The 17009-nt window shown below is 36.8% G+C and overlaps 1 protein-coding gene across 10 annotated transcripts in view; it reads right to left on the bottom strand.

The window, feature by feature from the left end:
* Nucleotides 1–17009, bottom strand: part of AKAP9 (A-kinase anchoring protein 9) — a 144712-nt gene that overhangs the window by 2555 nt on the left and 125148 nt on the right. For 5 of the 10 annotated variants that reach the window (XM_060304571.1, XM_060304572.1, XM_060304579.1 and 2 more), the window contains 11 exons: nt 15987–16056; nt 14836–14982; nt 11673–11892; nt 10386–10536; nt 8200–8868; nt 7759–7964; nt 7323–7428; nt 5694–5876; nt 4420–4620; nt 3323–3555; nt 1155–1240 (listed from right to left, as the gene is read on the bottom strand). In XM_060304571.1, the coding sequence (XP_060160554.1) occupies nt 1155–1240; nt 3323–3555; nt 4420–4620; nt 5694–5876; nt 7323–7428; nt 7759–7964; nt 8200–8868; nt 10386–10536; nt 11673–11892; nt 14836–14982; nt 15987–16056 (2272 nt within the window). The remainder of the gene's footprint in view (nt 1–1154; nt 1241–3322; nt 3556–4419; nt 4621–5693; nt 5877–7322; nt 7429–7758; nt 7965–8199; nt 8869–10385; nt 10537–11672; nt 11893–14835; nt 14983–15986; nt 16057–17009) is intronic. The other 5 variants (XM_060304578.1, XM_060304574.2, XM_060304575.2 and 2 more) reach the window with 1 other exon arrangement.

Here is a 17009-nt window from a genome sequence, read left to right as displayed (position 1 = left end):
TGTAAAGAAAAAAAATAGCAAGCCCTTGAAAAATTTCTACAAAATGGATAAGGGTTCAAAAGACTTACTATACTGTACTACACTACTATCTCCTATGTATAGTCACTTTCAATTATTCTTGCTACAGGAGAGAAACAATAGTACAGCTTGTTTCATTTACCTTTGGATATTAGTATTTCTGATAATCTGGAACTACACCTCTAAGAAAATAAACTATTTTAGTTTTTAAAGACCGCTTCTTAGTTTTAACTAGAGGTGAAGTGAGGGGTGTCTGTGTGTGGTTTGACAGAAAAGGCAATGTGGATAAAAAATATTAGATGAATACAGCCAAGTCCTTTTATCACTCTAGTATACTGGCTTTTACTGGAAAAAACTTGAAACCAAGATATGCTAACTTACAACACAGAATTCATTATGGTACAAATTTCATCTGTTTCAGTATAAGGAGGCGTATTTCAAAAACATTTTGCTTAGAGTACCACATATATTTTCCTCTTTCTCTGTGTAAAACATGTAAAAGTGGTGTACTACCAATACATATAGATATGCTGTGTGTCTATAATTCTGTGTGCTCCCCAGCTTTTGACCTCATCCTTTTGCCTGAAATGTTGAAGCCCTAATGTTTCAGTGTAGAGAGAAGGAATTTTAACTGTTATATCACCTACTGGAAAACAGAAACCTGTTTGAATATTGCTAAATTGTGAAAATTTCAAATCAAAACTTTCATATACTAGAGTAACAGCAATCCTATCTTGAACCAGAGCCTTAAACGCAGTTGTGCAAAGAGTGGGCTCTGGAGCCAGACTGTCAGGGTTTGCTGCTGACTCTACCACTTCCTACCGGGTAATTTGGGACAAATGACAAATGCTTTCCATGCCTCAGTTTTTCGTCTGTAAAGTAAAAAGAATAGTAACCGTACTTACATCATAGGATTATGAGAATACATGGAAAAAAGCAGGGCCTAGTGTGAACTAAGTGCTCCATAAATATCAGCTCTTATTACTCTTTAGAACAGCAAGGTCTCCAGCTTTGTTAGTTATAAGGGCTTTGTCTTTGGACAACACAGGTCCCAGAACACATTATTTGGAAGGTATTACACGTGCAGTAATTTTAGAGCATCATCAACATAAGAAAAAATTCTATTTTGACTTCACCTGGATTCAATCCAAAGCCATCCCTGTTAATATTGATGGAACCAGAACTTGTGACTCGATGCCACCGTCGAACCAAAAATTTCATTCTAAAAAAGATCCCAAGAAAAAATTTCACAGAACATCTATAGTGTAAAGAGTATAAACATACACTTGCAACAAAAATCAAGTCATACGTTTAAATATGAATGCAGAACAAATTTCTATATAATCACATGACTGCCTATCTAAGGTTATGCAAATGTCCCCTGGTTTGTGGCAAAATTGACTGGAACAGAAGAACAGGGCTTCCCATGAGGCACCAGAGGTCTCTTCTTTTGCCAGTACCAGGTTCTGGTTTTAGAGGTACATGGGACATAAAGAGATGAAGAGCAGGGCTTCCCTGGTGGCGCAGTGGTTGAGGGTCTGCCTGCTGATGCAGGGGCCATAGGTCCGTGCTCCGGTCCGGGAAGATCCCATATGCCACGGAGCGGCTGGGCCCATGAGCCATGGCTGCTGAGTCTGCGCGTCTGGAGTCTGTGCTCCGCAACGGGAGAGGCCACAGCAGTGAGAGGCCCGCGTACCGCCAAAAAATAAAATAAAATAACAGATGAAGAGCAAAAGCAGAAAAGGTTAATTGGATGGGCAAAGAAAGGGTGAGAAGAAATGAAAAGAAGAAGAATGGAGACTAAAGGGGAGATGAGATGGAAAGAGAACAGAAAGACCCTTAAATTGGCAGTAAGAGAGAGCAGGGAAAACTGGAAAAGGAGTGAGGCCATGTAATCAGGGATGAAAAGCAGTGATGGCTTCAAAAGGAACAGGGGAGGCTGTGTCACAGCCCAGCTGTAGCAAGTTGCTGCCTGCCCCGTCCTAGCCCAAAGAGCTTTCTGGAGCACCAGGTTTGACTTCTTAATTCCAACTATTTTCAAGGCTCAGTTTTAGGAGGGTCAAAATACAATAAACATATAAGAGGTCAAGAAAAAGAGGGTGAAAAAGTGAAGTCCTTCAATGGCAACTGGCTTTCATGGAGCCTTCCCGAATTCTTGAAATCGAAATTAATAGCTAACTCCTGTGATCTGTCATTTAGTGTCTCCTAAGTTATGTGCATATTGGTATGCCCCACTAGAAAGTGAGCTGCCTTCAGGGATTTGGGCAGGGATTATGTCTTTTTTCTTTATCAATGCATCTCCCAGCACTTAACCCTGTACAAGCTGTATAAGGTGATGAAGGGAATGAAAGATGACAAAGGAAAAGGAAAAGGAAAAGATGAGGAAGGAAAGCTCTTTGCTTTCTCCAACCTTCTAATTCTTATGCTACTGCCAAGACAGAACCAAAAAGGACGCCATTTGGCAAGGAGTCTGGGAGACACAATCCGCAGGCTGTAAGCCCCTGGCAGTATGGAGGCTGGCCTAGAAGGGCAGTGAGGAGCTGAAAGCCAGCAGATGCTACCCAGCACACAAAAACATAAATCACACCTCTTATTCTGCCTTCGTGGTCTTTTGAGGTACTTGTAAATAACCTGAATATAACGGAATTGGGTAATACTTAAAAAAAAAATTTCCTTTGAGACTGTCTGGCTCCTACAGAAGTAAAAGGGAGAAGAAGCATGGAGAAGGTATCTAGGTGTCTGGGTATAACCAGCTAGCACCAGAGTTCCTAGCTTGGAACTACCAGAGCAGGAGTGACAAAAGCAACAGCACAGTCCAATGCAGAGTCAGGCCAGGGCTTTCTGTAGCTGGGCTGTGAGAGTGGGTTATTTTAGTAATGAAGAAAATGAACGTATGTCAGCCTAAGTAACTTTTCAAAAAACATTTTTCTCTCTTATGATCTCTTTTATTTATATGTCTGAACTAGTTCATGGACTTATTCAGATTAAAAAAAAAAAAAAAAAGAGACTAAATAAATAAATTAATTAAAAAAAGAAAAGAGAGACAACCCAGATTGGATGTCCCAGCCGAATCACTGGCTGCCTGCCTCTGGGAGGGCCCTTCTCATAGGCTCTCTATAGTATAACATAAAGTATCCCTGACTAAAGGATGAAAACCTAGAGAGAAGTAGGCACGTTTCAGTGATGGCAAGTGTCTTATACTATATGAATATGAAGCACAACGGGCAGAGAAAAGAGAGAGAACTGAAAATAACTAATCTCTTTAGAAAGTCTATTAAAATGCATTTTCTTTCAAGTATTTTACCTCGAAATTGCCATGGACACTCTGACAGCTGACCGAAACCTGGTGAAGCCCTTTGGACGGCTGGTGATCACCTCTAGATCCGTGAAGGCCGGATGTCCCCCCATTCGGGCAAGCAGAGCCAGGGTGGCATCCTCACATTCCTGGAACCCACCCAGTAACAGAAGCAGGTATTTCTTTTGATAAATGAGAGCTTTCCGAAAACTTTCTGCCCTCAGGTATTTGCCATAAATTCTCTATGTTTAAAGAAAAGAAAAACATAAAGACATTATTAAGAAGTTATTCCAACTGTTCTCTAGGGGAAGATAACCTAGACTTTATTTTAAAAAAGTGGCAGTAGTAGAATGGCAGGTACCCTATCACTGTTTTCTACTTTATCAACAAAGGTAAAAAGTAAAGTTAAACCTTTATACTTCTGCCTCCCTTTAGTGAATGGATTTTAGCTCCTATTAATCACATTCATTGCAAAAATTTTTGTCTTTGCATCATCACCGGAGTTTTTTTAATTGTATAGAGCTACTTTATTAGTATCATCACTGATCTATTTAACTTTTTCAATGTTAATGGTTTCTGTCCCTTTAAGAGTCATAAATTTATGTTCACTCCATAGCTGGAATAAATATTCCAAACACTTTCTTTCTTTCCTTGTTTTTTTTTGGATTTTATGTTAACTGATTAAGGTAGTTGTACTACAATATTCATCATTAGTCATTAGACTATTCAGAGGGCTTACCACTTACAGAGCATGATCCTCTAATATCGACAGTAGTAGAGAGCTTCTGTTGGGAGTTGAAAAGCTAACTTTCTGTTGGTCTTTTAGGGATGAGACTGTGGGAAGTGGGACCATGAGCTCAAGGTGCTGCCTCTGTGACCATTAATAGAACTTAATCTTGTCCCAAACCCGGACATGCTTCACCACAATTTTTTTGTGACCAGCTAGAGATCTGCATTCAATGACAGACTGAGTACAGAGACCTAGAGACACAGCCTGAGTGCCACCTAAAATTCTTTAGTCTGACAATTAAGGTTAGTGATAGATGAAATAAGGCAAAAGCAGAGGACCAATTCTAGTATACATTTAGATGGAAGATGTCTCCTACCTTTACAGTGGCATGCTCAGAGTCAGGGCTCAGATTTTGAAGTAAAGCTTCATTTCTTAGTTCAGCTTTTAGTTTGTACACTTCAGCTTCTGCCCGTTTCAAGGATTTCTGGAGAGTCAACTTTTCTCTGTTCCAGACTTCTTTTTCTGAAGCAATGATGGCTTCAATGTTGGGGCCACCACTGAATGAAAACCTAGAAGACTGCAGAGGCCAGAGCCTACTTACATGATTTTAAAGAACAAGTTTCTGAAGAAGAATCTGAATTAAACATATTAAAGGTATCCCTATGAGGGTTATAGAATGCTCAGCTTTCCAACCTCAGACAGGGAAGTTCAAAGCCAATCTCAACTGACATTAAAGAATATCCACTAACTTTTAAGTTTATGACCTTGCTGAGTAGATTAACTTTACAACTAAAAATCCGTGTGAAAGCCTGGCCCCAGAGAAGATGTTTGGATTAGTAGAGCTTTCAACTAAAAGAGTCTAGAGACTTTTTTTTTTGGCCGTGGTTCACTAAAGGTTATCAGGATGTTAGTTACCCGACTAGGGGCTGAATCCAGGCCACAACAGTGAAAGTGCAGAGTCCTAACCCACTGACCACCAAGGAATTTCCGTTTTTTTGCTTGTTTTTTTTGTAGACTTTAAAAATGGACCATCTGGGTTCAAATGTTGAGCCTGTGCCTGAAAAAGTACACTGGAGAAGTGGGGAAAAAAACCCCAACTTGTACATAGGGAAGTGGGTCTCTATAGAAGCTGTGTGGATGTGTTATCATGCATCTGACCACACAGTTGGTCTTACAGGTCCTTCCTATCTTTATATTGGATGGTAACAGAGCTAGCAATTTAGTATTTTGTAGTTTTTAAATGGAAAAAAATTAAATAAATTCCCAGAGTAGTTTATTAGACTGAAATATGTAATTTAATGGCATTTTCCACTTTAGTTATGAACACAATTACTGATAAATAACTGACAAGAACAGGCAGAATGCACATGTGAACACTTCTTCACATGTATCTGCAATCGGTCCATAGGTAGCAAAGTACTTGGCTTTGGAGATAAGTATATCTTGGTTTGACTACTGACTTCAGTTTTCTGAAGTGCAAGGCAGGGTGTGGATAAGAGATTCTGAACATATATAACCCAGAATCTGGCAGAGAAGGCTCCCCATAAATAAATAATAGCTATTATTATTACTGTCATTCCTATAAAATTTTCCAGTGATCCTACTAAGTATCAGATGCTTAGTATGCTGCCATGATAAAAACAGACGTACATAATCTCTGCCAGCTCCTGTCTGTCGATAACACCTGATCTGCTCCTCCAGCTTCATAACCATGTTTCTTAAATCATTCTTTTCTTCAGTCAGTTGGCTGATATGTCCTGTCAGCTCAGTATTTTGTCTTAGTAGTCTTTCAGTTAATGAGCCACAAGAAGTACTTGGGGACCTTAAGGTAGGCTAAAAGACAAAATGGCAAAAGGTCATATAAGCACAAACTTTTACAAATAATGCATATAAAATGTGAAGTCACTGAGAACAACAGATTTCATGAAGAAATAGTGCTTGAGCTGTGTCTTAAATAATAAGTAGGACTCTACTAGGCAGGAAAGAAGGGCATATTAAGCAGAAGGAAGAGCACATGTAAAGGCACAAAGGCTTGAGCGTGAGTGTGTTGCTTTTAAGGAGCTAAAACACACCCGTTAAGATTAAAGGTTGTTTTCATTTTATGGATAATAGACCTAAATGTAGGTAGTGAAGAGCCATGAAAGGCTTTAGGCTGTAGCATGCCATAAACAAAATTTACGTGTGAGAAAGATTCCTTTGATAGTACTGCGCAAAGTAGAGTAAATTAGAGGAGAAAGATCCTGATGTCAGGCAGACACATCAGGAAGTTACTGCCAACAGTCCAGGTGAGAAATGCTGAAGGCCTGAATGCAGGCAATGACTAAAGGCACTTAGGAGGAAGAGGGCACAGGTCTTAGTGACTGCTTGGATGTGCAAGTAAGAATGAAGGAAAGGGTCTAGGGTGACTTTCAACTCTCTAAACTGGATGATATCATGACCAAAAATGTGGGTTTGGGACAGGAAGGAGAAAAGGAAGACGATGCTCAGTTTGGATTGTGCCTGTGAGATTCCTAAAGGGGTCACTATGGGGTATGTTTCCCCAAGGAAAGATGTCTCATAACTAAGTGAAAATATAAACCTGGACCACAGGACAAAGGTTTCAGAATAGAACCATAGTCTACAAGAAGATAAGCTCCATAAAGGTGAGATTTTTACCAGATTTGTTCACTATAGCCCCAGAACCCAGTATAGTACCTGGCACACAGTAGGTGCCCAATGTAAGTATTTGTTCAATAATTAAGTCTACTGAGAATTCAGGCTGTGGAATGAATGAGCTTTCAGTTAGAGGGAAAAAATGGATGAGCATAAGAAGAACTCATGAAGATGACTGATGAAAGAAATGGAAGAAATGAGAGAATATTAACACAAAAGGAAAGGAAAGAGAGGGTATTTAAAATGGAAGAGGTCAAAAGTGTCAGATGCTACAAAGAAGCCAAGAATGTCAGGGACTGAAAAGATTCACCAGATTAGTCAATTGTCAACACACTGGTAGCATCCTGAGGGTGGTTTCATGGAGTGGTGAGGGTAAAAGACAGACTATTCTTTCAAGAAACTTTTCATAATATAATAAGAATTATAATTATTCAATAATGATAATTTTGTTTCCCCTCAAACTTTCACTACCTTCTATTGGGGAAAGGCAAACATTATTATTTTAAATAAATGAAAAGATATAATTAAAACTCTTTAGAAAATACAGTGCCAGTTTCAAATGATTCATATAATTTCCATTAAATCTTTGCTCTCGATACTATACAAAGTGTTTTTAGAAAGTCTTACCTCTTCGCCTGGCTGGCCACTTAATTTTTGTAGTTGTAAAACAATTCCATCAATATTTTCCTGAACCCAAACAAAATCTTCATCATCTGCTGTTTCAAACTGTAGTCTTCAAAAAAAAAAAAAAAAAAAGGGGCAAAAAGTCAAAACATATCATCTCAAGGAGCAGTGTTGACTAACACAAACATTACACATCAGGCAACACTGCTTCACCTCTTACTTCTCCTTTACATTAAGTGTTCTCTTTCCCTGAGTCAGGATGTTAACGATATTTTTTTCCAGGTATATGAGTTTTGTTAAAGAATATCACCTCCTAATGTAAACATGAATTAACTTTAAAATTTGAATTTCCCACCCCTGGCTAGCTAAGAGTGAGGGACAGATTCTGTCCAGCTTGTCTAAGAATGCCATTTCCAGAGGTCAGGCAGAAAATTCTAACCTATTGGAGGCTTTCTGGGCTAGATGCTGTAGTTTTGAAGCCACACGTTGAAGTTTTTGTCTGATCATTTCTAATTCATGATTATAGCCAGCTCCTCCTCCATTCATTTCAATCATTTTAGGATAGCTTGATTCCTTTGTCTCTCCTATTTTCTGTTGAAGAACCCAATTTCTGGTTCGATCATTGGTTAAACTCCAAGTGGTTGGCTGGCAATTTTGGACAGAAAAAGAAAGAGCAATCATTATAAAATAAATAGCACATCACATTCTTTCTTAGGGGAACACAGTTATTGTTTTTATTCCAAATAAACTTCTATAGATTTCATTTTTAAATGATTTGTACATAGCTATTTAAATAATTTAATCCAATATCAAAATTATATATGATCACATGGCTACAGTATTCTTTTAAAAAATATTTTAAAACAAAATGTCCATTTACCTCATTAAGATTCTGATACAGAATTCTTCTACTTTCTCGTTTTTCTTCTCGTTCTAGTTCCTGCTTTTGGAATTCCTGCATAATTCCTTGCAGTCGTTTCCCTTCAAGGTCTAACTTATAAACTTGTTGCCTTTTCTCTTCCAGTTGGCGCTGAAGATCTTCCACTTTGGACTGAAGCTCATACATTTTTTTCTGTCCCTCAGTGTTGGCCTCTTGTTCTGTCTGCAATGTCTTCCTGTGAACCTGCCTATCCTTTTCCATTTGCTGTCTTGTTTGCAAAGAATCCAGTTTATATTTCTCAGTCTCATTTAACAATTCTACTATGCGACTGTGTTTCTCCTCTAGCTGTTTCTGAAGCTCTTTAAGGAGGTCCTCAGAGGGTAAGGATGGCCGAGACTGCCCACTATCATCACTGCTCTGTAGTTGTGCATGTAATTCCCGTTCCCTATCCAGGGTACTGCTCATTTCCCGAATTCGAACTTTCTCAGATTCAAGAAGTACTTGAAGCTCCAAGTTTCGACCTCGTTCTTCGGATAACTGGGCATCATGTAGCACTCTTTGTGATTCTATTTTCTGCTGTGATTCATTTAGTTGTTGTTTCTGTTGTTCCAAAAGCTGATTTAGCTGAATATTCCTTTGTTTCTGACCCTCAAGTGAAAATTTCAGATCCTTGTAGGAGAAAGTTGAATTTAAGAATTTATGGTAATATTATGGAGAATACTTTCAATAATATTAAGTATACAATTGTGCCTTTATTAATACTAAGTTGATAGTATCTGGTAAAAGAACTGATTATCCAATTTACTAACTTGTATTTTCAGTGGTTAGAGTGTAATTATTTGGACAGCCAGTTGATTTTCATCAAAGAATATCAACAAAATAGAGCTAAGCTACGTAATATTTTCTCTCCCAATATTAATCATATCTGGTTAAGAAATATGAAGCAGAGTACATTTCTTCTACGATTAATAACCTTTAAAAATGAAAGTATTTCTGGGCTTCCGTGGTGGCGCAGTGGTTAAGAATCTGTCTGCCAATGCAGGGGACACGAGTTTGAGCCCTGGTCCTGGAAGATCCCACATGCTGCGGAGCAACTATGCCCGTGCGCCACAACTACTGAGCCTGCACTCTAGAGCCCACGAGCCACAACTACTGAGACCATGCACCTAGAGCCCGTGCTCTGCAACAAGAGAGGCCACTGCAATGAGAAGCCCACGCACCGCAACGAAGAGTAGCCCCTGCTCCCCGCAACTAGAGAAAACCCACGCACAGCAACGAAGACCCAATGCAGCCAAAAATAAAAACAAAAGAAAATAAATAAAGTTAAAAAAAAGAAAATAAAAGTATTTCTGATATAATGTGATGGGAGTTCCTGAAAACCTTTGAATTTTCCAATACCATACCACATAACTAAAAATAATAGGGCTTATGAGGAGAGCAGGTTTAGGGACAAACTACTCAAAACCTATAAAAATTTGTAATGATTAAAAAAATAGTAATCAATACCTGAGGAAATAACATGTCCTTGCTAGGTAGAAAGCTCACTGTGCCTGGAGGCTACCATCCATGGTGGACATTAAAAAAAAAAAACAAAAAACCCAAAAAAGTAACAGGGCAGAAAATCTGGATTCTGGCTACACAGTCTTTTAGCACAGAGCTAGCGAGTACCAGGATTATGTGGATAGAAGAAGAGCTCCGAGCCAGGGGGAACTGTTAAAGTGGCACTGCCTGCAGTACAACCTGCTTTGAGCTGTGAGCTGTGCAAGGCTCGGGTGTGCCTCTCTGGGAGAGAGCCAAGCGTCTTAAAATATAGTAGCAAGGGCTCCTGCTGCCAGAAAAGTATCGCTGCTCTCCTTCCCTAGGAGAAAACAGGAACCTAAACTACTTCTGCGTTAAAAAGACACAACTGCCATATTTATCAAATTATATATGCACTAATTCAAATTCCTAAAACACATGCTGTAGCAGAACAGTTTCTATGCATCCTTGGATGCAAAAAAACAAAAAAAGATCATACCATTAGCAATTCCTGATAATACTTTAGATAACATTATAATATTCAACACATAGTGAACGACTTATTATACCTAATAATGAGTCTAAGGTCAACATTATAGGAAGAGGAATGTCTCTCTTCTATCACTGTGGATTTTTTCACAGATATTTAAAGACAAAGATAACAATACCTCAAGTTCTTCTTTATCCCGCTCTTCACTGCGTCCCAGCTTGGCTTTCTCTTTCTCCAAAGCCCACTGGAGCTCTCTGGACTTTTTCTGTTCACTTGCTAATGTGTCATTAAGCAAATGTACTTCATCCGTTTTATCTTTAACTTCCAACCTAAATCACAGAGACAAATGAACTTTCATAAAACTACTTTGACCAAGTATATTATTGACAGAGAACAGCTTCCACTGAAAAGTGGCGGCATATTATAAACTAGGTGGCGCTTCCCTGGTGACTCAGTGGTTAAGAATCCGCCTGCCAATGCAGGGGACATGGGTTCGATCCCTGGTCCGGGAAGATCCCACATGCCGCGAAGCAACTAAGCCCGTACGCCACAACTACTGAGCCTGCGCTCTAGAGCCCGTGAGCCACAACTGAGCTCACGTGCCACAACTACTGAAGCCCATGTGCCTAGAGCCCGTGCTCCACAACAAGAGAAGCCACTGCAATGAGAAGCCTGCGCACCACAAGGAAGAGTAGCCCCCACTCGCCGCAACTAGAGAAAGCCTGTGTGCAGCAACAAAGACCCAATGCAGCCAAAAATAAATAATTAAAAAAATAATAATAATAAAAAATAAACTTGCTAATAGGAAAATATAAACCTGCTAATAGGAAAATATAAACCATGTAAAGATTAAAGATTTTTTGACTGGGGTTCAGTCAAATTAACTGTTTCAGTAATATAACTACTAGTTATTATTTACCATTGTAAACAATTTATTGTTACAAAATAATATGAATAAAAATTTCCTTTAACTTCTACTTAACATAAGAACCATTGTTTGTGTGTGAAAAAGTTCAAAATAATTGACTATACTTGTAATGTGTCCTTGGCAAGCAGAATATCTCAGTATTTACACCAACAAATTTATCCTTTTTACAAGCATTATCTTCAAAAAATTTTGCATATTTTAGCTAACTAAACCATGAATTCCATTGGGATCATAAATATCACTACAAATTACTTGGTGGTAAAATGAAGGTCAAATTTATGTATCTTATACAACAACAAGTCTCAAACAGAACTGAAGCCACGTAGAGAATATGCCAAAATACCTAATCATGAGTTTATCATTTGGAAAAATTTTGGGTGCTTCCTTTCCACTGTAGTTTTTCCTATAAGTAACAGTTTTATGTTATTTAAATATTATATACAATGTTACATTTTTGTAAGATATGCACAATGTCTGTGACAAAAGTACTCCAAGTCCTTCACTAATACAGGTTTATAATTAGGAAGCCTGGCACACCTGAATGCCTCTAATTCCTTTAGGTGCTTATGCTGTGCCTTGAGTGTTGTTTCTAGTTCCAGTTTAGCTTGTGCAAGTTCACTTTTCAGTTCAGCAACCACCATTTTCTCAGAACTCAGTTGTTCCTGAAGTTCTGTTGCTCTGTCTTTCACACTGCTGAGCTCCACTTGCATCTCCAGCATTTGAGACTGCTTCTGCTGCATATTATATTCCAAGAGTTCTAAATGAAAAATTATTAATATTTAAAATATGATCTAGCAACTCATATTTGGCTTACATTTTGTTGATAATAACTGACTTGTTATTTAAGACATTACTATAAAGTAAATGTGAAAAGATTACAGCCCCCAAAGTTAACTATTTATATAAATACATGCATATGCATATTTTCCTCATAGTGCTATATTGTCAAGATTTCAGAACTTTGTATAAATATATAAGGATGATAAAAACTTAACAATTCATTACTGGATACAAGACTTGAAATTAAAAAAAAACCTTGAGGTGTTCACATAATACTATAAATAGGAATTTATATTTGTTCATTCAGAATTTTGATAGCTCACACTAAAAAATTCCAATGGTTTTTGATAGCCAAAGTACTTGCAGGAGTCACCCCGTAACTCTGACTACAATGATTAGCACTGCTTGCTTGTTTTGTTCAGCCCTCCTTTGCAGACAGTACCTAGGAATTTCATTATAACAAAAGTGGGAAGTCCAAACGCCAATTTGGATCACGGTTTTTTCTTTAAAAACATACCGAACCCTTGCTACATGTCTGTCACCATGAAAACAAAGTGAAATATTTAAATCCCTAAGGATAATAAATGAAAAAAATGTAATGAAATATATACATCAGGATCCATTTTTATAAAAAATATAAACTTATGTACATATGCACAATGAAATGTGTCTGGAGACATATTTCCTGGGTTTTAATAGTCATTAGTTTAGGATTTAGGAGATTCCAGGGGTGATTTTAACTCTGTTCTTCTGTTTCTCTATTCTACCCTAAATGTATTTTTAACTTAAAAAATTTTATCAAAGTTCATTACTTCCTATTACAATTCATATTACTGATGTCATGAGACAGGAATTACATTGGCTTTAGAGTATTCATGCTAAGTGAGACTTTTAAAACTATTTCTTAGAGAGTAGAGTCTAAGGATTTACATTTATAAATATGTATCTATGTGATACTAACTAAGCTTTCAACAGGGTCCTATTTAGTTAAGTAAAATACTAATAAATTCTCCAAAAATAATCTGCAATTAATCCTATGTCTAAATATAAGGGATATATTTAATTTGTAACCTCATTATACCTGTTTTCTCTAAAATATTTAAAGATATTTAAATTCTTCAGCTTTTCAATGACAAATGTGAGACTGGTATAACTTTCAAAACTAGCAAAAGTATAGGTGTTTCTACCTTTATATTAAACAGAAATGAGGACAAAGACATGTACGTGTCTTCACTAGATATGATGAAAAATTTCACTTTAATCTCTAATGATTTCCAGCTGCAGCTCAATTTAAGATTCCTCTATTGAAAAGTGAAAAGATTTGAACAAGCATACCACAAAAGCAAAAATCCAGCTAGCCAATAATCATAACACAAATAAGCCAATTCAGTTATTAGAGAAATGTAAATTAAAACCACAACAACAATCCACCGCATACCCACCAGATTGGCAACGAAAGGCTGACAATATCAACTTTTGGCAAAAATGTGAAGCAACAGAACTTTCATGTACTGCTAGAAAGTGCACAAATTGGTATGACCACTTCGGAACACAGTCTGGCATTGTCTAATAAATTTGATGATATGTATTCTATGATCTAGCAATTCTACTCCTGGGTATGTATCCAGAAGACTCATGCATGTATGCATCAGAAACATGGCATAACAATGTGTAGAAGAGACTGAATTTAATAGCTAAAAAGTAGAAACAACTTAAATGTTCAACCGCAGAATGGATATATAAATTGTGAAATATTCACACAAGGGAATTCTATACAGTAACAAAAACGAATAAACTAGAGATAAATGTGGTAACGTAGAAGAATGTTATAGAGAGGTGAAAGAGACAAGACGCAAATATATACAGAGTGATAAAGTTCAAGAGCAAGAAAAACCTTAAACTTATGTGGTTTAGGAATATATAAATAGGCAGTTAAAAAATCAGGACAATGGTTACCTCCAGGGTACCACAGAGGAAGATGTGTTCTATATTACTACAGAGTAGCAGAAGGGGAATTCTGGAATACTTGACATGGATGAGGTTTCCACAGGTATTCCTTTAATAGTTTTTATACTGTATATTTTTGCATTTTTTGTATGTATGTTACAGTTCACACACACAAAAAAGGTATTAAATCGTTACTTCCATTGAGAATTTCTTTTTCTTTTAGGTTATCCACACATAGAGCTTCAAAACAAAGAAAGATAATGAACTTAATGGGTGAAACAACCTGATCAAGGCAATGCTTATTCATTTTAAATTAAATGTATCTGTTTATATGTCAGAAAATTGCTCTCTGTTGGATTAAAGTATTCTGTAAGAGTTAACCATCATTCTCTTTCCACACATAGCTAACTGAAGCCAATTTCAACCTCTACAGGAGATAAAAGCAAAGTCCTTTGATATTTTAAAGCATGTCCTTACCAGCCTGTCTGGTGCACACAGCATTTTTTCTCTTGCAACTGAGCAACAACCCCCTTTACCTCCACTACTACCTCCTCCTCCCAAATTCAAGAAGTGCTGCTTTTAAGATGCAGCAATAAGCTTAGATGGCACAGCATAACTGAGCATTTTTTATTTCATTCCCAAACCTGAGAATGAGTTTTTGCCTGGTCAGAGAACCCTAATGTAAACAAATATTTTTCAACTCTAAAAAAAAATTAAAAAAAATTATATATATGTGTGTATACATATATATATAGACACACACACACACACACACACACACACACACACACGTGTATCTCTTAAGACAAACTGGACACCCCTTTAATCCCTGGAGTAATTAATGTAGATTAACTTCCTGATGTGAGAATGAGAAGAAAATGTGACTAAGAAAAAATGTGTTTTAACTGAATAATAATAAAGTGAAATCGTTTCACCTATTTGTGTCACCACATGAGCCTGTCATATAGCATACCTTGGCTTGGTTGATCATTCTCTTGTTCTCTTTTCAGAGTCATTTTCTTACCATACATCTGAGCATGCAGTGCTTGAATTTCAGCTAACAAACTCCTTCTATCTGCTTTCTGGAGGCATTCCATGGCTGCTCGATATTCAATACCCTGTAAAAAAAAAAAAAAAATCAAGAGAGATGTAAAAACAATAAAATTAACAACCAGGAAGTCTGAAGAATGACATGCTAAAATTTTGGGAAGATGTTACTAACGTTCTCTTCCTGCTCACTGGGATCTACTTTTTAGATAATAGTTTCCACGTTTATTTCAAAATTCTTTAAACACACAATAAAACATGATGAATAATATAATAAACACCCATGCACTTAGCCTAAGAAACAGCCCTTATACAGCTGAAGTCTTCTGTGTACAACTCCCTGAATACATCCTCCTCTGCACCATCTGCTCAAGAAATAACCAGATTCTAAGTCTGGTGTTATTTTCATGTACTCTGTACATACACACACATATCCTAAAAAATATACAGTTCTGTTTTAAAACTTTATGTAAACGGCATCATACTGTATTCATTTTTGTTTAATTTGCCTTTTTCACCGAACATGTTGGTGAACCATCCTGCCTGACACATACAGCTCTAATTCACATTCATTTTCAATGTTATATAGTATTCCATAGTATGAATTATATAGCACATTTTATTTGAGCATCTTTTCATATATTTATTGGATACTCTCTATTTCTTCCATGAGCACATATCTATATCACTTGTCCATTTTTCCACTGGTTGTTTTATTCTCATTAGATATTTGGTCTGTAGATTTATTTTCTTGTGGTATTTCTGTCTGGCTTTAGAATCGGAACAATATTGTCCTCATAAAATGAGCTGGGAAGTGTTCCCTTCTTTATTTTGCAAGAGTTTGTGAAGAACTGGTATTAATTCTTCTTTCAACACTTGGTAGGATTCACTAGTGAAGTCGTCTGATACTGAACTTTACTTTGTGAGAAGTTTTAAAATTACTAATTTAACTCTTTGTTATACATTCAGATTTTCTATTTTTTCATGACTTAGTTTTAGTAGTTTGTATACTTTTAGGAATTTGTCCATTTAATGCCACTGTAAATAATTATTTTTAAAATTAAATTTTGGACTTATCTGGTGGTCCAACAGTTAAGACTCCATGCTTCCACTGCAGGGGGTGTGGGTTTGATCCCTGGTCCGGGAACTACGATCCCATATGCCGTGTGGCGTGGCCAAAAGTAAATAAATACATAAAATTACATTTTGTTTGTTGTTGAGAAATAAGATTTTTACATCTTGATCTTACATCCAACAACATAACCAAACTTTCCTATCGATTAAAAAAATCTACATGTGTAGATTCTCTTTAGTTTTCTATATAAGTGGATGAGGGGTCTTCCCTATTCCTACCCTTATTTAATTTCTCTTGCTTTTCTTTTCTAGCTAGATCTTTAGGACAAGGTTGAGCAAACTACTTAACCCTTTGTTAAGGAATGTTTTTAACATTTAACTATCAGATATGATGCTTGTTGTAGTTTTTGCAAGATATACCTGTTATATAGTTCATGAAATTCCTTTTTATTTTTAGTTTGTTATTTGTTTTAAGGTGTTTTAAAATATGAAATGCATTCATTCATTTGTTCACTGTATCTCTTGAGATGATCACTGGGGTTTTTTACCCTTTAATTTGTTAAAGTGATGAGTCACAAGAATTTTTCTTAATGGTATGCTACCTTTGCATCCCTGGATAAGTATACGGTGATTGTGTCTCTAAAAAATATGCATTGGTGGATTTGGCTTGTTAATATTTTGTTTAGGATTTCTGCATCTATGTTCATGAATAAAATAGGCCCATAAAGTTTCTTTCCTGTATTATCTTTGTCTGATTTTGGTAACAGGGTTATACTAGCTTTCTAATAAAAAGACAGGGCGTTTCTCCAATCATCTTACAATGGGAGCACAGATACACACACACACACACACACACACACACACACACACACACACACACACACACACACACACACACACACACACACACACACACACACACACACACCCCTTTAACTATTCATTTGTTGATGGACATTTAGGCTGCTTCCATATCTTGGTAACTGTAAATAATGCTGCTATGAACTTTGGAGTGCATGTATCTTT

The sequence above is a fragment of the Globicephala melas genome, chromosome 9 (genome assembly GCF_963455315.2).
Source record: "Globicephala melas chromosome 9, mGloMel1.2, whole genome shotgun sequence".
In the NCBI taxonomy this organism is placed as follows: domain Eukaryota; kingdom Metazoa; phylum Chordata; class Mammalia; order Artiodactyla; family Delphinidae; genus Globicephala; species Globicephala melas.
The sequence above is the reverse complement of the archived record's forward strand: the minus strand, read 5'-3'. Positions and strand labels throughout refer to the sequence as shown.